General features: G+C 36.4%; 1 protein-coding gene across 13 annotated transcripts in view; it reads left to right on the top strand.

The window, feature by feature from the left end:
* The first annotated feature begins 1,238 nt into the window (after positions 1–1,238).
* Positions 1,239–26,221, top strand: part of RFX3 (regulatory factor X3) — a 307,605-nt gene continuing 282,622 nt past the window's right edge. For 10 of the 13 annotated variants that reach the window (XM_082470961.1, XM_082470970.1, XM_082470974.1 and 7 more), the window contains exon 1: positions 1,239–9,040. Coding sequence is in view for 1 of the 13 variants with exons in the window: in XM_082470972.1 (XP_082327098.1) it covers positions 10,303–10,324 (22 nt within the window). In the remaining 12 variants the exon portion in view is untranslated. Of the gene's footprint in view, positions 9,041–9,077; positions 9,444–10,266; positions 10,325–26,221 lie in introns of those variants that run through there. The other 3 variants (XM_082470972.1, XM_082470966.1, XM_082470964.1) reach the window with 3 other exon arrangements.

Genomic DNA, 26,221 nt, shown 5'->3' with positions numbered 1-26,221 from the left:
ATGGGTGTTGGGGAATCAAAAAGGATGGTTCATTAACCTAAGGGAGAGTGGAGCTACTACCACCTGGAAACCCTAGGATGAGAGGGGAAGGAGCCTTTATCAGAATCTTTAGTGAAGGGATGCAGGTGCATCTTGAAGCAACTTTGCAGGGAGGGAAAAGGGTAATAAGTACCCTGACCCCATTCTCCTCCCTTCCTGCCTCCAATCTTCTGCCTGTGCTGCCCACTGATGGAAACCAACGAGCTACCAGAAAGCATGGGAATGCAATCATGTGGTCCAGGAAGGTCAGCCATCTAGAAAAGAGAGTGAAGAAGAGTAGAGAGAGAATGAGTCTGGAGAAACACATAGAAGATATCTAGCACAGGGAGGAACTTGTCTTCCTCGCTTCCTTGTCCTGCCCCCCACCCCCACCTCGTCAAAGTGCCCATAATAACTACTATAATATATATAGCAGGTCCTCAATGAATATCTGGGAATTGGGTATTTTTCATCCCCAGTAATTTTCTTTTTTATCTTTCTGCATTTATGCTTTTAATTCTTTTACCAGTTTATTTGTTGTCAATGCAATTTTAGATTTTCCAGATTTAATATTAAACTTATTGAGGTATAGTTGATTTACAAAATTAGACGTGCTCAGTAATTTTCAACTATTGTCAATATTTCCTTTCTACTAGTTTTTAGAATACATCGTCTCACTATTTCTAGTTAAAGCCTTAATCCAAATCTTGGCTATATTTTACTTCAAAGACTACTACTTTCCTCATGGTTACTTGTTGGTTCATTCTGTGCAAATAAAAAAAGAAGCAAAGCAAATCACCCCACAAAACAGTACCTAGTTGTACAACAACATCTCAGTTGATTATACTTTCTGGTTACATTTTCTCCTTCTTTCACCTTTATACTGCTTCATTATAGTTGACACCAGATTGATTGTTTGTGGACATTTAAGTAAGGTTCCTGTCAGCTTCCTTTCCAAAAGTGTTACAACTTTCAGTCTACCTTACCTGTTTCTGACAGGTGAGCATTATACCTTTTGAAGTTTACAATAAACTTTTAGGATATTTCTTTTCCAGAGATGATTCCGAAATATATTGGGTTGGCCAAAAAGTTCATCCAGGTTTTTCCATAACATCTTATGAAAAACCTGAATGAACTTTTTGGCCAACCAATAGTAATATGGCTTTTTCAAGAGATACTAATAATTAGTAATGATTTGATTAGACAACTAAGTTAAAAAAATATTCTTATAAGAATTACTCTAACTTATATTGGCTACTTCCTTAGTTTACTCTCAGTAGTGAGAATGCCTACTCAAATAAAGCTCCATTTTAGATTCATTTATTTACACATCATTCAGTTCTGCCATCTCTGTAGCTGGTTCCTTAGAAGCGGATATATTTTCTGGCTTTTCTAGAAACATAGTGCTTTGTATTACATTGTTGGGTCATTGAATCAGTGCTGACTTGAAAGAAAATGACATGGTTATTTTATGTAATTTTACTTTTTATCTTTTTGATTTGATTTGAGCAAGAATTTAATCTTAAAAAATATTCACTTTAAAAAATAGGCATGTTTAACCCCATGAAAAATTCCTTGTCAGAGATTTTTACATATCTTTTTAAATTATTCACATTAACATTTCTTGTCTTTCATCAATCTTCAACACAAATTAGTATTCTTTCTTTAAGGGTTATTTCTTCTGGATGAAGAATGAGATCACATTTAATAAGAACTCTATAATTAATGTGCCACAAATTTGAAGCTACAAATAGGGTATCCCTGTAATGTAAATCCAATTGTCTTTATTTTTTTATAATATGTAATTTTATAATGAGGTAAAGATTGTAGTGCCAAATTAGGGTACTGAGTTCAAGCGCACTTAAGTCATCATCTTAGAAAATAATTTTTCTATTTCTTGATTATGTTAGTGTTTTCTGATCTTTGTGAACTAGTACCCACGGTTCACTGTGATTTTATCTCAGTGTATTTCTATGTTTTTCTGGTTAATTAAAACTCCCACCCCCATAGGAAGAAGGAAAAACAAACTAAGTCAAATTGTGTTTAATTGTTTTCCTACTATATTTTAGGACCTTTTATTCATTGAGCACTATGTTCAGGACTTTATTTATTCCTCAAGGTCCTCTGAAAATGTTAGGGATCTGAAAAAAAAGTTGACTTGAAATTATGAAGAGAAAGCTGCAAATCAAAATGAACGAATACTTAATCAGATGTCTACAAAATTTAACAATGTGCTATTTATAAACTCAATACTTAGTTATGTATATTTTGTGTGATATATGGGTACATTTTAAGATGTTTGATATGATGTGGGACTGGAGAACTTCAAACCCAAGCTGTAATCAGTGCTTTCACATTAGGCCAGATCTACGAAAGTCTTAAAAATGACCTTAATTTCTTTTATGGAAGAAAGTACTAAGTAAAATTTCAAACAGTGTTTGGAAGCAAGTGTGTTAAATGTTTCGCTATACAATGTGTATACAATGTGAACAAAATACAACGTGTATTTTTTGTATTCCCTGGCCCTCAAAATGTTAGTAAGCAAAACAAAACAAAAATTTTGGAAAAATATTCCATGCACATAAATTCCCTCTTTTCAAAACAAACAGAAAAACATCAAAGGAGACAAATTCATGTAATTTGATTCAGTGATCTTTATTTTTTGTTTTTTAGTGGCTGAGTTGGTAAAAAAAATATAAGGGTGAAAAAATGTGGTCATATGCTTTAACAGCTGACATAAGTATTCAAAAACAATTTAAATGTAGGCTGTATAATATATTGTGATGCTGGGGGTGGGGAGGGTGAGATGTATGACATATTCCAGTGGGAAGGTACTTTTAGTACACTTAGCATAGGAATAATGGCCCTACCGGAACTTGGGAAATTTTTTCCCCCATACTGTATATTACATTAAAGGGAGGGAAAAAAAAAGAAAAAAGTAAAGGGAGAGAGAGGGCCAACTTAAGAATTTCTTTGGCAGTTAAAGACTTTGGATCAATAAAAGCATTTCTGATAAATACTTTTTGATAATAATTGAGTAAAAATGAAATACTTTTCATTTAGTAATATATAAATATTATATATAATAGTAATATATTACTAATACTGACATTAATTGTGACTAAGTTATAAAAATTAATCTCTAACTCAGTTCAAGTTCTGTATCTTATAAAAAAATCTACTTGGGGTCCACAAAATTCTTAATAAACGCTAGTAGAAGTATCGTTAACTTTACAGTATTTACTCCACCAAAATTATTTCCTAATTTCACAAAGGTATTCCATGAACATATATGTTTAGCATTTTGAATCAATTCACCTGGTGTGCCATTTCTGAAAATCCATGAAAATTAGAATTTAGAATTGAGATCATTCAAGTCTTTTAATCCATATACAAACATTTCCTTCCACCTCCAGAAGCCCCGAGTCTTTACTGTTACCTAGAGAGTTTAGATGATTTTCTCAACTTGGTCATAGAGTTAGTACCAAAATCTCTGAAGTACTCCTAATGTTACCTCAGAAGAAGGTTATATGATCTCCACTATGTTTAAGCTACTGCAATTCCAATAAGGAAATAGAAAAAAATTCTCTTTAATCATCTAGACTTGACTTTAAGCCTTCAAAGGCAATTCCTTTGGTTTCTAATTGTATTAAAGATTATAAAGTGGCAGAACTCATTTCTGTGAGCAGCAAAACCAACATTATCTACTGTTTAGTCACACATATTACATTTTTGAAAATTTGCCAAGGATTTTACTACCTATTATTTGTCCTTTTCTCTGTAGTGTTGAATAAAAATATTAAAGAAAAAGTGGTTAATTAGGTATGTAATACAGCAATAAATACTTCTATTAGTGTTTTCTGGGGCTTGGGGACAAGTATTATTGACATATAACACATAGATATATGTGCATTGTATTACGATTTTGACAACTGTAATACACTTTACTACCTAAAACAAGATCTAGAACAGCACTAGCTAGTAGAACTTCTGCAATAATAGAAATGGTCTGAATCTGCACTGTCCCATTTGGTGGCCACTAGCCGCATGTGGCTACAGAGCACTTAAAATGTAACTACTGTGACTACAGACCTGAATTTTAAATTTCATTTAATTTTAATTAATTTACAATTAGATTTTAATTTTTAGCTAGTGGCTACCAAGTTGGACAGTGCAGAACATTTCCATCACCCTAGATAGTTCCTTCAAGCTCCTTTCCTTTAAATCCCACCTCATTGCCCCTGGCATCATAGGGAAACACTAAATACAGTTTAGTTTTTTCTGTTTTGGGACTTTACATAAATGGATTCATACAGTATATACTCTTTGTACCTGGCTTCTTTTGCTGAACATAATGTTTTTGAGATGCATCCATGTGTATCATTAGTCAGTTCCTTTTAATTGTCTAATAGTATTCCATTGCATGAACGTATCACAATTTGTGTTTCCATCTTCCTACTGATAGCTATTTGGGTTGTTTCCAATTATTTGATTTTAATGCTGCAAATATTGTATTGAGATTCTGCATTAATTGAAGTGAAAAAGCTGTATGTGTATATCAAAAGATATTTTGACCTTGAGAAAAGATAGTCTACTTATGATTCTATTATCATCTTTCATTGCTGGGGTAAAAATTTAATTCCAGGTTATATATAAGGATAGACATCTCTCAGGATTGCTGAGTAAACAGTTCGTTTGTATTACTTAAAGAAAACACAATTAGAAAGATAAATCTACCAGAAAAAAAATAACGCAATATTTTCAAAACCAAAATGTACTTTGGGTGGGAATGGGTAGAGTTAGGAGTGCTCCAGAGAATAGTGGCAAATTATGTAGTTTTGAATTACCTTGGCCTCTATCATCCTCTATCATTATTGATTATTATCATATAGCCACAGAACTTCAGATCTACTGATAGTAAAGGCAACTAGTAATCCAGTAGTCTAATTTCCCAGTGCTATACATATCATAAATATTCAATAAATATTGGCTGAAATGAAACAATTCATTTCCATATGAGAACTAAGACTCTAGGTGTCTCTCAACTGAAGAAAATCAGATATTATAATCAAGTGAAAAAAATTTTAAACAGGTGTGATTTCTCCTTTATAAAAGGATTCACCACAAATTCAGTGGTAAGCTGCCACAGACCAATTCATTATTTTTTAAAAAATAAATTTATTTATTTATTTATTTTGGCTGCGTTGAGTTTTCATGCTGCGCACAGGCTTTCTCTAGTTGCGGCGAGCGGGGGCTACTCTTTGTTGTGGTGTGCAGGCTTCTCATTGCCGTGGCTTCTCTTGTTGCTGAGCACAGGCTCTAGGCGCGTGGGCTTCAGTAGTTGTGTCTCACAGGCTCTAGAGCGCAGGCTCAGTAGTTGTGGCGCACGGGCTTAGTTGCTCTGCGGCATGTGGGATCTTCCCAGACCAGGGCTTGAACCCGCGTCCCTTGCATTGGCAAGCGGATTCTTAACCACTGTGCCACCAGGGAAGTCCCAATTCATTAATTTTTAAAACTCTCATATATACAATTTTTTGGAAGTAAACCTATCACATAACAATATTTTATCTTTTTGTATGCAGCTTTTCCTTTTATAAGCATTAATGTTAAAGTAATGTATTAGTTCTTGATTATGCAGTAGATATCAATAGGAGGAAGTAACCTAATAGATAATATTGAAGAGGAAATTTACCCTTGAGAATGTACTAAAGTAATTTATAAAGTATATAATCCACACATAATCAGGGCTTCCTATTTTTCAAGTGGTTCAGATACAAATGTGTTAATCGATGTCTCTGCCATTCACTCCAAGCTGAGAGCAAAAACAATCCAAGTTCAAAGGACACAGCATTTTAAATTCACAGATATTGACTCTGAGCATTTTACAGACAGGAACTATGTCTGGCCCATTTTAGATACTGGACAAATAATAACTGCATTGGCAGTTTATTGAATTTGTCAAGCAATGTAAGATATTTTTTGGTTAGGCACTTTTTGAGTCCAGTGTGTTATCACTGTAACGGGTGATAAAATGTTAAGACACACTGCTGGGTCTTTTCTGTGACTTAACAAATAATTTATTTCTGAAATATATGTACAACATATGTGAACATGCAACTGTAAATGACCACAACAGAGATCCTATCAAAAATGACTATAGGCAAAGGGATTTCTGGGACCTTTCATAACTAGTTATAACACAAAACATGCATATATAATCGTGTTTCCAAATCTACAGCTTGAATTGGTAGCTTGGTTATTTGATTCCGTGTGATGGTAACATTGAAAAATTCATATTATAGTAACCTCACTATGATTAGAATACTATCAATTATCCTAAAACAGGGAGAAATATTCTAAATCCTAACTTTTAAAGAACTCACTTAAAATACTTATTTATAACTAACTCAGAAAAAGGCCAAATGAGGACGTAGGTAAAAAATGTCTCTAAGCAGCTTCAAACCGATGTTACAATGTCCTCGCACAAAGGTCACACACTTTTTCTAAAGGAGAGTTCCTTAAAGGACTCTTGAGATACAGCTTTTCATTGTGTGGTTTTCTTGCCTGCAGATTATAAGCAGTAAATTAAAAGAGTGGGGAGGACAATAGAACTATGCTCACTAACAGCAGTAAGAAGCAACAGCTGACAGTGAGGGAAGGGATGGGCAAACTATAACAGACAATAGAACTAAAAAAGCAAAGCTATTCAGAGCTGTGTAGTGTGAGCAAACAGCCCCGCACACCATTACAGGAATAGAGGACTTTATCTGTAAATGTAATTAAATGAATATTCATAATGACGACCAGTTTTTATACAGCTGGAATGCATACTTTATTTCCCATGGGTATGTGGAAACTATTATTCTAAATCTGAAGAGTTTTAACTGCTGTTGGTCACCACACTGTCATCGGACTGGAAGGGCCTACTACCATGGTGCGCCATGAAACCTTTCCGTTTTAGCACCGTGCTCCACACTGTTCACTATTACATTGTAACACATTATTACAAGAACCTCTATAACTCATTATGAGATTACCAAAGGCCACATCGCTTTCTTGAATCTATTGTTTAACTAGCTGGTTCCTAAAATACCCTTCTCTAATACTCCATGATACAGAGCGGTAAAATAAAACCACTGACGTTTAAGACTCTGTGCCTTCTCCAAGATGAGAGTATTATGTATCTAATAGTGGTGTCGTGAGGATTAAATGAGATAATGTACGTAAAACACTAAGCACAATGTCTGGGGCAGTAAAAGACCTCAGGAACGGTGGCTATTCTTATTTCAGCAAGCCCCAAACCCCTATTTTGCAGGTGCAAAAATTAAGCCTCAAGAGGAGAACTGATTTCCTAATGCTCTAATATCCAAGTTATTGTCCCGGATAAGCAGCTTAGCTGCGTGTGTTGGTTTGGGATATTGACAGGGCCTGGGGGCATGTTCCTGCAGGACTCCGGTCTGCAGAGAACTGGGCGAGTATGTTTGAACCGTGAGGCATTAGAGGCTATTCGATACCAACGGGTGTTCGAGATAGCCAGTTGTGTGCCAACAACATCCATCACCAACGTAAGCCATTCATCTATCTCAATACACCCGGAAGCAGCAAGACCCTCAGATACAGCAGGTTGTTAGGCAACCGGGGACTAGGACGAGGCAAGTGACAGGACACGGGGGTGAGCTCACATCCTGGTTTCGTCAACTTTAAATAGGGACGAGCACTTCACGCGAGGGCTGAAGATGACGGGAACTAGGAACTAACTGGGTGCTATCTCAGACAGGTGTAAGTTACCCCACCTCCCAACGCCTTTCCCGGAGGGGGACCGCCATGCGTTTTCGAGTCCCGGAAGAGGGCGATTTCTTGCTCCTTAGTAGCGCTTACTTCCCGCCCTGTAGATAGAGAGTCAAGACTTCGCCTCTTCGCTGCGGAGCGAGGGCCGAACAAGCTCGGACCTTCCCCCTGCGCGCCACGCCGCGGCGGGACCGCGGGAGGCCTGCGCGCTGCCCATACGCGCCCCGCGCTCGCCTGCTCTAAGATGGCGGCGGAGGCAGCACGCTCACACCCCGCCGCCCGCCCGCCTCCGAGTCGCGGCCTCAGAAGGCGGGAGCGGGCCGGGACGCGGAAAGCAGGAGCGCAAATGCGGCGCGGACCGTCCAAGCCAGCACGTTGCCTGCCGCCATGAAGCGTCTCGGCATGCTAGAAGCCAGCAGACGACTACGACCTGGAACACCACCGGCGCCTCAGAAACTGGGCGGGTGGGGGGCGGGGGCAAGGGGAAAAGGAAAAAAGAAAAAAAAGAGAGCAGCGGCACATCCGGGACCCTCCGCCCGCCCCGCCCCGGAAATGACGTTTCGGTCGGAGGCGGAGCCACTCTTCAAAGTGGATTCTTCCCCAGCTGTAGCTGGTCGTTTACACAAGGTGTCTGGAATCGCCCTCGACACCCCCTCTCATGGGTTAGCTGTTACCCTCTCCCGGCTGTGAGGCTTTTGGGCACTAAGGTGGTTGCTGCGACTGGCAGCTCTCGTTTCACAGAAAGTATACCTCGCACCACGGCCCTAAATTCCTCCTCCAGCCTCGCCAGGACGTGTAGTACCGTACCTCCGAGGGAACCCTGGGGTGACCTCAGCCCCTGCCAAACTTAGCGCGTCTCTTCGGAACCCTTCCTCGGAACCCCTGCCTCGCGCCCAGCCCAACCCGGTTCGGGGGCTGTCAGTCACGGCACTGAGCCCGCCCCTTCCGGCCGCTAGCAGGGCCCGCCTCCTCCCCTCTTCCCTCCCCCACCCCTCCCTGTGTGAGTGTCTCCCTCTCCCTCTCGCTCCCTCTCTCTCTCCCTCTCTCTCTCTCTTTTGTGAGTTATAGCAACCGTTGCCTTGTGAATCAAGCGCCATAGTCACCGTAGTCCTGGCGACTGTTACCCATCAACAACAACTACTCCTCTCCTCCTCCTCCTCCTCTTCCTCCTCCTCCTCCCCACCACCACCATCTCCATCACCCACCAACAACACCACAATAATCCACAGCCAAGGTGAATATTCTTCGGTCTCTACATGTGTGTGGGAGCGTGTGGATGCGTGTGAACGCGTGTGTCCGTGCGTGTGTGTGTGTGTCCGTGTGTGCGAGCCGAGTGTGGCTGTGCGGGGGTCTCACTCCTGACACCGGGGCTGCAGCTGTGGCGCCGCTGCCGAGGGGTTCCGTCCCCCGGGCTTGTTTACAATGGACCGTGCGCGCTGCGGCTGGGTCGGGGGTGTGGGCGCCGCGCCGCCCGCCCGCCCGCCGGCCCCGGCCCTCCGCGGCCGCGCTTCAGGGATGGAGCGGGAGCTCGGGGGGCTGCGAGCCGAGCGGGAGAGGGAGCCACAGTTTTGCGTTGCGGACGGTGGAGCTCTCCCTTAGGTCTGGGTCTGAAGAGGAGGGTCAGGTGAAGAGATAAGGTTTTTTTTTTTTTTTTTCTTTCTTTCTTTCAATTTTCTTCTTTTTCAAAGCTGCTTGGTTCCTGTTTCTTTCAAAACCGAAATAGACAAGAGTGTGCAAGGGGGGACCCACGAGGTGGTGTTTTGTTGTTGTTGTTCACTTGTGGGGCCTTGTTATGGGTTTTGTTATTTTTATCCTCGTACATCGGTGAACTTTTCCCACTGCCTCTTGCCTTCATTTTTGCCCCTCTTTGCCTTGTGCTAAATGAGCTGCTCTTCTTTTACCATCATCAGCTGCGTGGTTTTCTTTTTTCTCTTTTAAAACTGTGTTTTCTTTGTGCTGCAAACAATCTTAATATCCATTCGGCACTCTTCCCTCCCCCTCTTTCTTCTCCCCCCACACCCCTTGCACACACACTGAAACCTGGGGCCTCTTCGCTGGGTTCTTTGCTGCATTGGGAAAGAGATCTTTTTTTAAAAAGTCTCTCTCCTCTCTCTTTCTCGGTGTGTGTGTGTGTGTGTGTGTGTGTGTGTGTGTGTGTGAGTGTGATTTAAACCGGATGCAGGGCATCTGTGATACTTGGGTTAGTAGTTATTGACAGTGCTTTATCCTTCATGTGGAGATGGGAGGGGTACGAGTGAGGTTCCATTTCACTTTGATGAACCTCCTTCCCCACAGTGGAGTGTTAACAATTTTCATTGTGGTTATGAGACTCTGTGTGTGACAGACAGGGAAAGGACATAAGGAAGCTTTGTGAGAACTCAGTTTACAGTGTTATTTGTGACAGTTATGGTACTTTAAAGAGTTTTTTTTTTTAATCTTCTCTGTTCGTTTTCCTTTGAGAGTTGAAATTGAAGTCAAGTTGTTCATAAAGAATGTATGAAGCTTCTCAACTTGAAACGTGTGTATATTTCACTTTCTTTGTGGTTGTTAAGATCTAGGCATGTGTGTTCTTAACATAGTCTTTTAAATTTATTTTTTGGTTTTCTTTGGACAGTGACTTAAACCTGCTGAAGAGAGAGAACTCTTTCCTTTTTAGGTCTTTCCTTCAAAACCGTATTTTTCTCTGTAGATTTGAATACTTCTCAGTCCTCAAGTTATAGGCTCTTAGAGGTAACCCAGTTTTACAGATCCTGTAAATTTGTTCATTTTTCAGTGTAATGTTTAATTAATTATCAATAAAGAGTTTCGATAATGAATGTGTGCTAAAACAAATATAGTGTACTATTATATTCGCACAAATTGAAGTTTCCAATTTGGAATTTTTAAATGCTTATTTAAATAGTCTTCTTTCTAACAGCAAACATATATTGATTTACCTGACAGAGCAGCCTGTGAATAATATGACAGTATTAATTATTCTTCAGAATGTCAGTGAGCAGGTTGGGTAATTGTAATGCTATTAAGGCTAATATTTTGTGAAATAAGAGTTAGGTTTTAAAAAAAATCTGTTCTTTTTTAAAATCCATTTCCTTGTGATTGCTATTTTAAATGACGGTGATGTTTGTTCTGAAAGAAGTCTTTCTCAGAGCACTCAAATTTCTTTAAATTTGCCCTCCCCCCTCCCCAACCTGGGTTTCTTGCAAATCTCTAATACTAACTTGTATTTTTTTTTCTGTTCAGATGAGTGTCAAATGCCTGAACACTTTTGGATGGTGAAGTTCCTGGGTCCTATAAACTCTCTGAAGTTAATAGGAGTTTTGCTGTCTTGAGACAGTTTCAGACCTTATGCCATTTACGTAATACATTTTCAGTCGAGTAGATTATATGCTATAATTTTATGGTTTAATATTTTTACTTGCAGTGTCCAAGAATTTTTTTGAGGCATTTCACTCATTACGACTATCTCAGGTTTTCTGTAATTCAGATTTTCATTCACAAGGTGATTTGAGAGCAGAACTTAAATTGAATTCTATTACCTATTCATTTTTAAAAGCACATATGTGATATAAAAGTTGCTGCTAGACATGCTTTGGACTCAAGTGTGTCAACATTATTCATACGGATTAAGTAAATAATAGAAATACTAACAAATGATAAATTTAAAAATTTAACACACTGATAAATGCTTAGTAACAATTATTTTCTGAGATATTTTTCCTAGGAGGGACTATATGATGTATTTGTATTCTCTTGTGTTTGTTTTTAGACTAAAAAACGAACTCGGAAAAGTGTCCAAACTTTAAAGCTAAAATTATGAAATAGGAGTTACTTGTAACTTGTTTTAAATAGCTGAATATCTGTGATTCACTGTATGTCATAATGCCTATCTCAGTCTTTTTATATTATTGTGCCTATGAATTGCATTAAATGGTATATAGGCATATTTATGTAGTACATTTAAATGTATAACAGTAAACTAAAATGCATTTCTAAAATGCATCATTCCACAATGTTTTCATTATATGGGGTAGTTGTGCCTAATTTAAAAAATAGTATATTATTCCTCCAGTATTCAAATAGTCTTGTACTCTACTTAGGTACTCAAATAAAAGGTTTATAGTTTATAAGTACTGAAATAAAAAATTTATAGTTTATAAATTTAATATACTTTGATGCTAAACAAAACAATTTTAAAATCAGAAACAAATTTAATAGTAAAAAAATTACCATTAAAAAATTAGCAATTAAAAATGAATTGTAAATCAAGATAGATTTAATCTATTATTTAATCGATGATATGTGTTACTTTTTGGTAACATGTTTCATTTTTCTTGAGAAAGTTGATGTTTTATGTGCTTTCCTCTAAACTGTCAACTGAAGAAATCAGTAGGTGGAGTATGATCTTTGTGTCTCAGATTTTATAGTATGTGTGTGTGTGTGTGTGTGTGTGTGTGTGTTTAAAAGAGAAGATATAGCGTCAGATATGTAGGAAGAGTTAAAAAATTTTTTTTTCTGAACAGTGTAGTAGGAATATTACTTTGTTTTTTTTTGTATTTCTAGTGAGCCTGTGTTACAAGAAATGAGAATACCAAACAAGGAGGCTTTCAAATTACAAAAGAGTCTTGGAAGACATAAACCTTTAAATTATGAAAAGTCTGTTATTTTTTTTGCTTGCTTTGTTTTTAATGCTGAGCATTAGGCTAAAAATCCTCTACTTCTAGTTACTTTAAAAATAAACACTTAGTTTCCCTAATGGAATCATTTGCTTTTAACTCTTTGGTATGGCTTCCCAGTGGCTGTTGCAAAACAGATTTTAAATTCCTCTCTGTTCACAGGTGCATAGTGTTCCCATATTTTGGAAATCCAAGATTAAGCGGATTTAACTAAATCTAGCTTTGTTAGGGACAGATGGCTGCTTTAAACAGGTGTCACTTTCATTTCTAGTGCATTGTGTTGGGACTTCCACCGGTTCACAAAAGGGCTGTCTAAAGCAGGTGGCATCCTTTGCTTTTGTCCTTAGTAAAATATACTTTTGGAGTTAATCATTTTCCTAGGAAGAGTTTTTTTAATTTTTTTTAAAGTGAAGGTTTTGAACTATTCAAATTGATTCCTAATTTAATTAGCATAACTTTTATTTTTGAATATCATTCTAGTTTTGAGCTGTGTAAGTTGCAGATCCTTTCAGAAGACACTTCAAATTCTTTAAAGCAATGATAAATTCCCTTTGAATCCAGAAAAGTACTCAGGAGCACTTTACACAATTAGTCAATTTATCTGAAGCAAAAAGCCAAGGCAGATTTGAATAAAGTGAAATTTGGTTAACATGACAAGTTAACTTTTGCCATCCCATACTTGAATTTGGGGGGGGGGGGCAGCATTATTTTAATTTAAATGATAAACGTTGAGAACCAGTGTTGTTTTTGTTGGTTATTTTAAATATTTTCAAATGAAAACATTTTCCTTATCTACTTCTATTGTTACTCTAAAGTTTTTAGTGCTGTTTTTAAGTGAAAATTGTTTTCAGGCATTAGTGTTTAAAAATATGTACTGGAGTAAATAAAAGAGTATCAACCTGTTGATTTCTAAGGTTCATTTTTACTCGGATTCTATCCTTTTTTGGTGGAAATTTTATACATCTTACAACAGATGCACCAGAGGGTGCTGTGCTGTTTGCAACAAGAGATTATTATCACTAAGAATGTGAACTGATTAGAACTTTTATTTAAAGAAAAAAAATTTAATTACATATGCATTCAAGCATATAATAGCCTTATTTCTATGGAGTTTCAATTTAATATACTGTCTTAATTGGCAGCTTTATATCAAAGCCTATCTTTCTGTGTACTAATATATATCAGCACAGCATAAAACAATATCAAGATTGATATCTTTGGCATAATCTGAATGTCAGCATTCATCCTGTAGGCATATACATTTATCATCTTCTTATGCAGGTATTTTAATCTGTATGTAAAAAATTTAGTTTAACTTGAAAATCATACTGTTTTGGCAGTATGGCTTTGTACTTCATAAATTTGGCATTGTTGCACATATCAGTATGTTGTATATCCTTATAACATTTATATATGGCATAATTAGTGGTATGCTTTTTATGGTATAATCTAAAACTCTCTCAAAGGTATAAATGGTAATAATAGTTATCAGGCTAATTAAGTCAACAACAATAATAACAGAAATTGGAGAATTTGGTCCCCACTTCATGCTGTTAGAATAGTCTGGTTTGAATATTTAACTTGGCTTTATTAACTGAAAAGTTTTAGATTCTCCACTTTCCTCTGTGCCTTATACTTCTAAACTGGAAGTGATCATATATTGCTTTCTGTATCTGAATATTTGTTCATAGAGATCTTTTTTTTTAGGAGAACTATTCAATTCACTCTTTTGGGTTCTTCTTGCATCATTGACTTTACTTCCTCAGCAGTACATGTATACTCTAAAGGACAAATACTGAAGCAGTGGTAGTCAATATCTGCCTCAAGTAAGCTTAGAAAGATATAGTTATATCAAATAAACTTTTTTTTTCCTCTAGATAATGGATTTATGTATACTGTCATCCCACATTTAAGTACAATCAGCAAAATATGATATTTTTTAAAAGTACCTTTATAAGACATGCCACAAAGAATCCAAAACATCAATAGAGAATAATAATATTTTTAAGTATTAGCCTTGCTAAAATAGGTTAGGCATTTTTCCTTAAAAATGTGATCCTACCAGTTCATTAACATAAACTAATTAATTTATGCCACTAAAAATTTTAAGTGTATGACATTGTTTCAAAACCTTTATATTTGACATTTTATATATCACATCAAACTACAAGATGTATTTAATGAAAATGAATCAGTTAAAAAATTGGAATGTATTTAGAGTATCAAATAGGTATGTGTTTTGTTTTTTAAATAGATTGAGGATAAGAATATTGGTTAAAAACACAGGCTTTGGACTCAGATTTCAGATAATGTTATTAGCTATGGAATCTTGGACAGGCTGTTTAGCTTCATTTAGCCTCAGTTTTCTCATCTGAAAAATAGATCAGCCTTAATCTGCCTTATGGAGTTTTGTGAAGAGTAAAGGAGCTAATTCATGTAATGTGCTTTGCTCAGTATTTGACATGGAATACATGCTCAATACATGTTGGTTCTTAGGGAATACTGAGAAGATACCCAGTCTAATTTTTTTGCTATCTAAGAATCCTTTTAATACACTTCTGACCATATACTTCCCAGTGGGTCCTAAGTTTTGAAAGATTTTGCTCACTGATCTACACTCATTAAATAATTATTCCCTCTTCCACCCTTTTAAAAATAAATCAAAGACATGAAGCTATCAACTGTAGGTTTGGATTACCATTTGATAACCAGTCTTGTTATTACACTGAATTAATAGGGTGCTAGCCCAAAGTTATGTTTTAGTTTTACTTTGCAGCCTTATTGTAACGGATTCTTTTTATGTTTGGATAACTCTCCTGGTCTAGGGATCTCAGACTGAGAATTAATGATGTAATATTTCATAAACTCTTAACACTTCCCATTGTCCATTTCATTGTCCAATTGATATTTTCCTTTTCACATCTATTATACATGAATTCATTTGAAAACATTTTGAGCCCTATTTATAAACTTTATACAAAATGCAGTCATTAATATATAATAATGACAATAGTTGTATAAAGATGAGTTCATCAAGGAATTATTCCAATTTATATGCACTGCTTAGAATCGTTATTTTACTAACAGCAGAAAAATGTGAGGTCACCATTTGCTTACCTGTAGCAATAAGTAATTTTAGAAGAATTTGCCAACCCCAATCTTGAGGTATAAAGTAACCTCAAGAATGTTATTCAGTAAAACAAAATATGAAATAATAGTGGAAAAATAACGCCTTTGATTCCCTTTGTTAGGGCATTAAAGATGTTGAAAGAATCATTTTAGTTGACTGCTATATCTAAAGTTACTATTCAGTAATTTGCTATATTTCTATTTGTCTAAGCATTTTGACTAAGAATGAAATGTTTTTCTCATTTTACAGTGATCTAAATAGCCCGATCTTTCTCAAAGTGGAAATGTGGTTTATACATTACAATTGAAAATTTATCTGATACCGTGTGTCATCTTTTTTGCTGAAGCATTGTGTATTGTACAGGCTTTTTGCCTGTCTCTCTCATCTTACCTGCTCCCATCCTCCTACTCCTGTTAAATGTTCAATTAATTATATGATTCCTTTTACATTATTTTTATAGATAATTAGTCCCAACATAAAAAGTATGCAGACTCTCAGCTCAACCATCTCCTCTGCTTCCTTTCTCCAGTGAATCTGGCACATATTTTAAAGGGAACTTTTGGAAAAAGGCTAGGAAATGTGACTTATTAGGTGGTAAGGTTATATATCATTCTTACCGTTTTTAATCATCCATTATCTTCTTACAATTTCTATCCATCTGACTGCCCTCATGAACAAATACATACCCTTGTTCCACTAATGATGTAACCTGAGCATAATTATGGTCCACGAGTTTCCCTTCCTAGTCCCGGCTATGTACTGGCCTCTGGCTGAGCACTTTAGGTTAAATCTCTTGTCTAGTCCCAAAATATTGTGTTTGCGCAGTCACATGTGCCTGCCCATTGCTGACTTTTAACTCCTGGATTCTTCTTTCTCACTACTTTTATTAGAAGCTGTAATACCCAATCAGTATTGCTTGCCTTTACTTTACAGTGCCTGGTCAAGATTACCAGAGGTCTTCCTGTTTAGGCAAAAATGGGCAAGGGATAATAGGAGCTGAGCCCAGGAAAGCTAAGAGTGAGGCAGCTGGCCTGAAAATGAAAGTACATTAGTTGGTGAGAGGAGACCTAAATGGAGAGGTGATGTGGAAGGAGAAAAGAGAGAGGGTGAGTAGGCTAAGAAATAAAGGTCTTCAAAAGTGCCAACCAAAGGAGAGTAAAGAGGAGGAAAAAAGCTTCTGTTCTGGTACTCAGTCTGCCACTAAGTGAAAAACCTTAGGCTAGTCACTTAAACCTCCTAGCTCTCAGTTTCTCCATTTGTAAAATGAAACAGTAGTGCTATGTGGTCGCTAAAGCCCTTTCCCGCACTAATAGTCTATGATTCCATGGTGAGATTGGTGTGGAAAAAGGGAAACATGCGAATAACATGGAGCCTGGAATTGGTGTTTCCTTTATTGATGGCATTTTGCTTGCCTATTGTTTCTTCTGATAAGAACAACAAAGAAGGAAAACCCAGGGCCTGGGTCTAGCATAATGGCCCTACCTATGTCACAGTCTCAGAAGCTTCTACCATTTCAGTGGCCCCTGTAGGGAGCTACGGCCAAGTGCCCTGATGTTCTCACCCACAGAGGAATTAGCTGAGTCTCACAGCTTGAGCTCCTGCTGTGCCAGCTCCTCTATGTCTGTGTGCCAGACAAGTGTCTGACAGTTGGGGCTCCTGCCTGTTGCTCCCCAATGAGGTATTTAAAACAGGACATAATTTCCCAAGTATGTGGATAGACAAATTAACAGAGAAAGCGGGGTGGGGTGGCGAGGAACCCAAGCCTCTGCGAGCTCCTCTCCTCTCTCTGTCTCTCTGTCTCTCATTAGAAGCAAGAAAAATTAATTTAATTTCTGTTGATCTCATTTTTCAACATTTCTTCCCCAGTTATTAAAGCCTTGACTTTTTTCTTCCCTTCATGCTATTCAGCTAGTTTTGAAAAGACCTAAAATCCTGTCAAGGAGTCCGGGCAAATTCTGAGGGCTTTTGGACTACTTCGGGGCCCTGCTGTGGGGAGCATTGCCATCTTCCACACTAGTATTCTTCTGTATTTTTCCATTGGCAATAATTGCTGCTTTTCATTTTTCTGAATATTGTTTATACTTGGATAGCATTTTTAAAATTTAGGTTTGGTGGCAGAAAAATTGTGTCTTTTGGTCAAGAGGTATGCATTTTCATAACTTTAAAAAAATTTTTATTGGAGTATAGTTGATTTACAATGATGTGTTAGTTTCAGGTGTACAGTAGAGTGAATCAGTTATACATATATCCACTCTTTTTTAGATTCTTTTCCCATATAGGTCATTCCAGAATATTGAGTAGAGTTCCCTGTGCTATAGAGTAGGTCGTTATTAGTTACCTGTTTTATATATAGTAGTGTGTATATGTCAATCCCAATCTCCCAATTTACCCCCCCCCTTTTTCCCCACTGGTAACCATAAGTTTGTTTTCTATGTTGGTGACTATTTGTTTTGTAAATGAGTTCATTTGTACCATTGTTTTTAGATTCCACATATAAGCGATATCTTGTGGTATTTGTCTTTCTCTGTCTGACTTACTTTGCTCAGTACTTTAATGTTAATTTGACAAGTGCACTTACAAGATTTTAGAGGATTGCATGCTGTGAAAGGAAGTATTTTTGCATTAGTTCAAGATAAGTCTTATATTCTGCTCTATCTCACCTCACCTCTTTTACCAGTTTAATAAGGAGTGTATGAAAGATTCATAGATTGTAATTGTTGCTTTTAAAATTATTTTTGAATGCTATTTTTATTGATAGAATCGTATTCAAGTTTCTGAACTACAGATCTGAATGACTGATGGCTTTATACATTTCAGTATAAAACTATCATCCTTAAAAATGCATCTGGCCCTCTTCAGTCTCAATCAGCGTAGTTTATCTTAATGTGCAAAACCATTTTAGAAACCCTTTGCTAGTCACTTAAATTTCTTTCTTCCATGCTTTAGTTTTGGGGGTGGTGAGGGAGGGTTGCTGGAGAGGGGCAGGAAGAGGGAGATACATTTAGAAATCATATCCTGTTTCCATTGTTGAATACTCGTGCATTGCATACTCTATCCAGTTTGTTTTCCTGGACTGTGACGTTTTGGTGGAAATAGAGGTTGGGGTGGGGATTGCAGAGCATGGGGAGGGGAGAAACAGAAATGACTCAGGTGATCCAGTATGTCTTCCAGATCTATTTCCTTTCCTGTTGTAGTATTATGCAGAGTACACACACTTTTGTGAGGATAGGCATTTTATTACTTCATATTTGTCTGTGACTCCTTTTCTCCTAAAGATTGACTGTATCTGTATATGTCTATCCCTTAGTATATTGGTGTGCAATAATATCTTTCTCTTTTAAAGAACCTATATTGTGATTTAGTCATGCACAGATTTAGAAAGGTAGAAGACAGTAGTGAGAAAATTTAGTTTGTGTGCTAGATAACAGAAATGATGCTTTAAATCCACCTCTCTACATTTTGCTTTGGGTGGATTGTTTTGTGGATATATTTTTTTGCAGTAGAACCTAGGTTTTTCCCCTATTCCTATTGAGGCTGACATTTTAAAGAACCAAAGAGTGTAATCTGTCACATCAGGCTTTCACTGATTGACATCTGGTTATATCTGATGACAATCTTGGAGATGAGTTTTAATGAAGTGTCAGCATAAGGGTCATTAAAAAAAACACATGAAAAGATATTATATTAGTGATCTGAAAATCACTTTTACCATCTTAAATATACAATATGCATATTTTGATGTGCCACGATGAAAGCCCAACATGAAATATTGATATACAGGCACCAGATAAAGTTAGATTCTTTGTTTCGATCATGTAACATAATCACATTGCATGCTTCTAAAGGATATTTCAAAACATATTTTGTTTAAAAAGTCACTTTATATTTTTAGGGTGTACTTATATTAAGAAAAATGGATTTTATCTTATATATAGTGTTTTGTGTATATGTGTGTGTTTGTGCATAGACCTTTACAAAGTCATTTTAATTGGTACTTCAGAACTTCTGTCAACACTGCTTTTGCTCACTGGTTTCCGCATTCTACATATCTAGGAGCTACTCCAGTGCTATTTTGTTGAGGCAAAGAAAATTAGGGGAAATGTTTGACTTAAGTTCTTTGAATGACCTTCCTGTGATTTGGGGAACGATTTTTAATGGTGCCTCACATTATACGGTGATATTTAGAGGCTACCTTTAGTTAACAAAGGCCATGAACGCTGAAATTGAATTAAGTTATTAAAGGCAAAAATTGTAATTCTGATTATAGTAGGTTAAGATATTGTGCTGCTGGATCAACATTTGATCTATGCCTTTATTTTTAGAAGTCTGCCGAGTTTTGAAATTTAAAACCTTTTAAATAATGTTGAATGAGTGGCACTGTATAATAGATGTGGACTTAATATTTCACCAGAGGTTTGAGAGCCATATGGTTTGGAAGTAAGTGGGTTTTATCTTTGAAATTGGGAGGTGATGTATTTTAATATTTTGATTGGGTTAGATTTACTTGAGTATTTACTGGTCTTGTTAGAAATGCCAGTGACCATGGAATGGAGACAAAGATCAAAGTCATTTGTGGGAGGAGGTCATTATAGTGATCCTGATATGTCACTCACCTGCAGTCATGCTGTCCTTGATAAACTTTAAAATAAAGACATCTTCCTTGGATAATATAAACCTCTCTATGATATTGCATTTTTATTAATTTACACAGCTGTCTGGAATTTCCTAAATCCTGTAGCACGGTCTTGTGTAATGCATTGTCCGTGAGCTTTAGAAGCTCCAGCTTACCCTCTGGTTTACAAACCTTAGAAAGAATGCTAATAGATGACACCGCATGCCTAGAACAACACCTTAATCTGAAGGAATGGGGTAAGATGAGGGTAAATTGGGGCAGGATCATATAGTTGGAAAAATTAGAGTACGAATAATGGTTAGAGAAAAAGAAGGGTGATGTTAGGGTCTACATAAGAAATTCAGTTTGCCATATTAAGCATACTTAGTAATATTACCACTACAATTAATAACATTATTTCTAATATTTTATTCAGAAACGTTCTAGCAGAGACATAAGAAATAATTGGATATGTTAGTCTATAAGCTTGTAGTTTTACATCATTGTTCTTTAGCTTTACTTTTGAATGAGGAATTAAGGGATTTATATCAATGTGTATTTAGTGCCAGTACTATTTTGGTTAATTTAGGAATCCTGAAATGGCTCAGCTTTCTGTTGGGTTTTAAGGATTATTTTGAAAGAAAAGAGAGAAATTAAGTATTTGATACGAAATTATATATTCTCAGCTATGTGGACGTATTTTTTAAGATTTCAAATTTTAGAAGGCAGAAATGATGGAGATGATATTTAGGCATCAAGAAGGGTAAAAACAAAGTATAGGAGGAGACATTGAAAATGCAGTTAGATGAAATTAGAAAATTTTGAAATAAAGGTAAAAAATAAGGTGAGATGGATAAATCAAAGTATGAATGGTGAGATAATTTGTTGGGTGAATAATCATTTACTCTTTTGCCTTACTTGATTTTAACGAATAGGGGAAGCTGAGAAACAGATTATACTTATGTCTCTTATGGACACTACATTACTTTTTTTGTCTGAAATATCTACAATAAAGCTCTGAGACCTTTGACTATTATTGTATGGGATTTCACTATTAATGTTGTATATAGAAAAGAATTAAACTGAGATGTATCAGAGTTTTCTTGTAATTATTTTATTGTTACAAAGTTATATATTAGTATAGGAAGTTAATATATTCAATTAGAATATCTGATTAGCTTATCTAATTTCTAAAGCAGTTTACATATGGGAAGCCAATATATAGTGAAAAACTGTGTACCATAAATGTATATATTCTTAAAACTTTCTTTTTTTAAAACTTTTAAAACTAACAGTGAAGAATATAGAATAGTATAGTGAACCCTCATGTGTCCATCACACAGACCTAAGGATTATTACGTTCTGTTGTTCTTAAAGCTATATAATTTGAAATAATTTGTTTATTGAAATAAACTTGAATCCTATTTTGTTCTACATTGTTCTGAAAAAATTTAAGTCTAGTGTTAAGAACAGACTCAATGTAGCCTTGAAACAGTGCTTACATTATATTTAAAACAAAGTATTTAAGAGTGGTTGATCTTCATGTTGTTTCTTCTCAGCACAGCATTTGTAAATCAGGAAGTTTGTTCTCATTTATTGGTCAAGTCTTTTGTTTAGCAATTTCCAGGGTCTTCTACTTGAAATCAGACCTATCATTAAAAAAGGGATCAAGCACAAGGGCTGCAGCCCTTGTTTGCAGGATGCAGGAAAACAAGTGTCTTGATATATACCTCCCAGAGGTGAAAGGGATTAATATTTTGTACATCATTCTTTTAATTTGTTTGTGGGTAGATTATACTGCTCTACTTATTCTGTATTGGAGTAACTCCCCAATAGCAAACAACTTAATGTTCTAATTTGGAAGAACACCATGTGAAGGAAAGCTTTATCAAAGAATTGACTTGTATTGTAGAACCTGACCCTGTTTGCATGGCAGCTAAGCTTTTGAGTCTGAAGCTGGAGCTGGAGCCTCAAGCCACCTATAGTGAGTGCCTTCTTTCCTTAGGGGCCCAACTTCAGCCTTTCTCCCTGTTTCTACTTAACTATTCTACGGCCATATTCTTCTGCCCCTTTACTATGTCTGATCTGCACAGCTGACCAAAAGGGGTAGCCAGGATGCTGGAGTAGAGATTAAAGAGGTAAAAAGGTCTGTTGCTAGAGTTAAACATGCTTCCAAATGGGGCAAATATATAGATTCCAGTAGAGACATAATTAGGATGTTTTATTTTAGAAACAGAATTTTTAAGTTGGAACAGACTTTGGAGGTTATCTCGTTTAACTCCCCCAACCCCCATTTATGTGAAAGAAAACGGAGGTTAAGTGACTTGGACATATAACATTTATCAGAGCTGGGGCTGTTGAGCCCTAGCCTCCTCACTCCTCGACCAGTGTTCTTATGGTATATATCATAGCTGGTGAAAACCTTTCCTTAAAGGCAGGCAGCGCAAATGTGCTGCCGTAAGTATTCACTCTACTTGCTTATTTTAGCTAGAGTTTGAGCTCCGTATTTTTCCTAGAAAAAGTAAAGTTTTATAATTCTGTATTCAGTATTTGAATAAATATTTTAATTTTTATCATCTTCCAACTATAATTTTTGTATATAGGTCATTATTTAATTGCTTTATTTTAAAATGATATAGAAATGCAATTAAAAATTTTTTCCCAAAATTTTAAATAGGCTGTACATTAAGGGGAAGTACCATACTTGCTTGTTTTTTTTTTAAAAAGAAAATAGTAGATTTGTAATCCCTATCGTTCGTATTTTCCCTTGCTGGGTGTTAGTGATAATATGTAATAATTTGATGAGGGTAAGGATGATTCTAATCATCCTAAAGATTGTTGTAAAAATTCATTGAATTTTTAATTATAAAAATTGAAATATTTGTTCCTGTAGGTCACTCTCTTGAGGAGCGAAAGTAAAATTACTGGCAGCTGATATTGGTCATACAAGCTGAGACTTGCCTGGCTGGGATTTAAAGGTGCTGCAGCACTCTTAAGTAAGAGAACCAACGAATGAGAATGTGAAGGGACTGCCCTTTATTCCATAGCAACCAGAAGCAATACCAGCAGTCATGCTATTATATGACTCCTTATTTTCTTAATCTGAGCTTTTGGAAAGATATATTGTTTACTGATTAATAGTATGAGACTGTGGCAGGAATAAGTAATTACCAAGATTTTGTCTTATTTTTCTCTGTGTGTGTTAGAATTGGAAGTAAACCTATGAGGTCAGGCTTGAACTTACTTTTGGTATCCTGTTTTGTGATAAAGATGACCTTTATCATTTGAGCACTAACCCTGTTGATTATTTGAAATAATCCACCTCAGAGAGACCAAGAAAATGACAAATAACTGAACTTTCTAGCAGTAATCTGATGCTCTTACCAGCTTCATTTGTGGTACCAAAGGATACATTTACATAAAACAAGAGTAGGTTTCCTATAGGGGAAAACCATTTGTCTTTCGCTCTTAACAAGGTAAACCCCCATGGACAAACCTTTCTTGTAAAACTGTTCCCCTTGGATTTCTCCTCACCTTCAATAAAAAAGGAACTATGATAAACAAAGGTATGATGAAATATTAGTTAGCTCTTGCATTTTTGCCTAGAAGTTACTCATTCTTAATCTTAATTTTTGTTTGTTTGTTTGTGTTTTATTTATTTGCCTGTGACGGGTCTTAGTTGTGGCATGCGGGATCTTTCATTGTGGCGCACGGGCTTCTCTCTAGTTGTGGTGCACGGGCTCCGTCCAGAGCATGCGGGCTCAGTCGTTGTGGCACGCTCGGGCTTAGTTGCCCCAGGGCATGTGAGATCTTAGTGCCCCGACCGGGGATCGAACCGGCGTCCCCCGCATTGGAAGATGGATTCTTAACCACTGTATCACCAGGGCAGTCCCAATCTTAATGGTTTTATTTTTTCAATTTAATGAGAATTAAGAGAGAATCAGAATGCAGTGCATTAAATCAATTTTGCTTTTTGTTAACTAAAGAAAAGGGGTTTTGTTTTTGGGCGTGGGTGTGGAGGGATCTGAATCATTTACTTTTAGACTTAACTATATTCCTGATTTGTCAACACACCTACTGGCCCATAAAATGGAACAGAAAATACAAATAATTCAGATGAAAAGAAAATGCTAAATACTCGGAAGTCTAAACTGAGGTTTGAATATAGAGGTTGAGTTACCAGTTACTAAATACTAGACTGCTGTATTTGTTGGGTATAAAGAGGAAGAATCTAAAACATGGTGTGTGGTCTTAATATCTTATGAATTTATAATCTGGATAAATTTTTACTAAAACTGTTTCTAAATATGGATTAATAGAATCCTCTAAAAAGAAGGTACTTTGGATGTTTTCAAATAGCCCAGAATTTTATGTTTTAGGGGTCACCATCTTTTAGGATTCCTTATTGCCTATTCGTCAGAATTATTTAAGAAATATTTATTGAGTGACCATAGCCTTTGTTGTTAGGAAGCTTATAGTCTAGGGTACATTTTCAAATTTATATTTCACCATTCTGCTCTGTAACTTCTCTTTTCTGGCCAGCCTGGCTTTTGATATTGTGTAATTGATTAAAAGCATGAACTTCAGAATGAACAACCCTGGGTTTGAATTCCAGTTCTGCTACTGATTAGTAGTTTAACCTTAGGCAGATTACTTAAAATACTGTTTCAAAAAATTAGATTAGATGACATAGGCAAATAGAACTGTGTCTGACATCCAAGTGCTTAGTCAGTGGCAGTTGCTGTTACTTCTCTATAGTCACCTGAATTCTGCCTTGTCCTTTCTCTTCTCTATTACTTGGGTCTCATCATTTATTCTATTTAAAATGTGTTCCCCACCCTGCTTAAATTCATCTCTCCTAAACTTAGAGTGGTCCCTAACTTGATGGGTTTACTTTTAATGAATTTCTTATTAACACAGCTATTGATAGCTAATTGTGATTTAGATTTATGGCTGTAAATGTTTGATCTTTCCAAATTGTTTGTAAGCTTCCAAAGGGCAAATGACTACACAATAGGTTTTTGAACTCAGCACAAAACCCAGTGGCCTTTCCTAGTAGAAGCAATCAATGAATAATTATTGATTAAGCCTCAGATTGTTTATCTCTAATCAAATTATAGAAAACACATTTAACCATTTTATAACTTTGTCTAGCCCTGATTTTATAATGACCATTTGAGCAATGCAGTTCTATTATTCCAAATGGATTTTTTAACTTCCTGTTTTTTAAAATGGATTTAATGGAATGAATTAAATGATTTCATGAGTTTTTGATATTTCTTCAAATTAGCATCATCTAGCAGGGAGTAGATTTGGGCTGACCTAATCAGGGACTGTTTTCCTCTTACCTTTCAAATGACATTTTGTTACCTAACTTTGTATCTGTATATGCATTTTATACACACACACACATATGTGTGTGTGTGTGTGTGTGTGTGTGTGTGTATGAAATTTCAGACTTGCCTGGAATTTCCTTAGTGTCTGACAAGACTAATTTCTTAGTTTCAGAACTTGGGAGAGTCCCTTTTAGGATTCAGTACCTTCTTCCTATTTTCTGGTTGTGGCACAGTGTGGAAATTCCTAATGCTACTTAATATCGGAGAGACATGGGGGGCATTATGAGAACTTTTTTGGGGGGGCTACTTCAGATACCCCCAAACTCTTTAGTTTCTCCTTTTGTTGCCTACCTTCACTGTTCCTACTGGGATGTCCACAAAGTGCAGAATTAGGGCATGAGTTCCAAGGTTATACCAAGGCACTTGGTGGTATCAGAGTGGAATTGTTACAGTAGTCAGATCTGTGGTTGCACTTGTGCTATTCCACCAAGGGTTGCACTATGGAAAGGTAGAACTTGCTTTGATGTCTACTACAGAGACTTTACCCTGAAGAATTTTTTTTTTTTTTAATATGGAGCTGTCATCCATAAATCCATAAGCTCTTATTTATTTATTTAAAAAAATTTTTAAAACATCTTTATTGGACTATAATTGCTTTACAATG

This window comes from Balaenoptera physalus (genome assembly GCF_965194825.1).
Source record: "Balaenoptera physalus genome assembly, chromosome: 7".
Lineage (NCBI taxonomy): Eukaryota > Metazoa > Chordata > Mammalia > Artiodactyla > Balaenopteridae > Balaenoptera > Balaenoptera physalus.
Note: the sequence above shows the minus strand (reverse complement) of the source record. Positions and strands in the feature narration are given on the sequence as shown.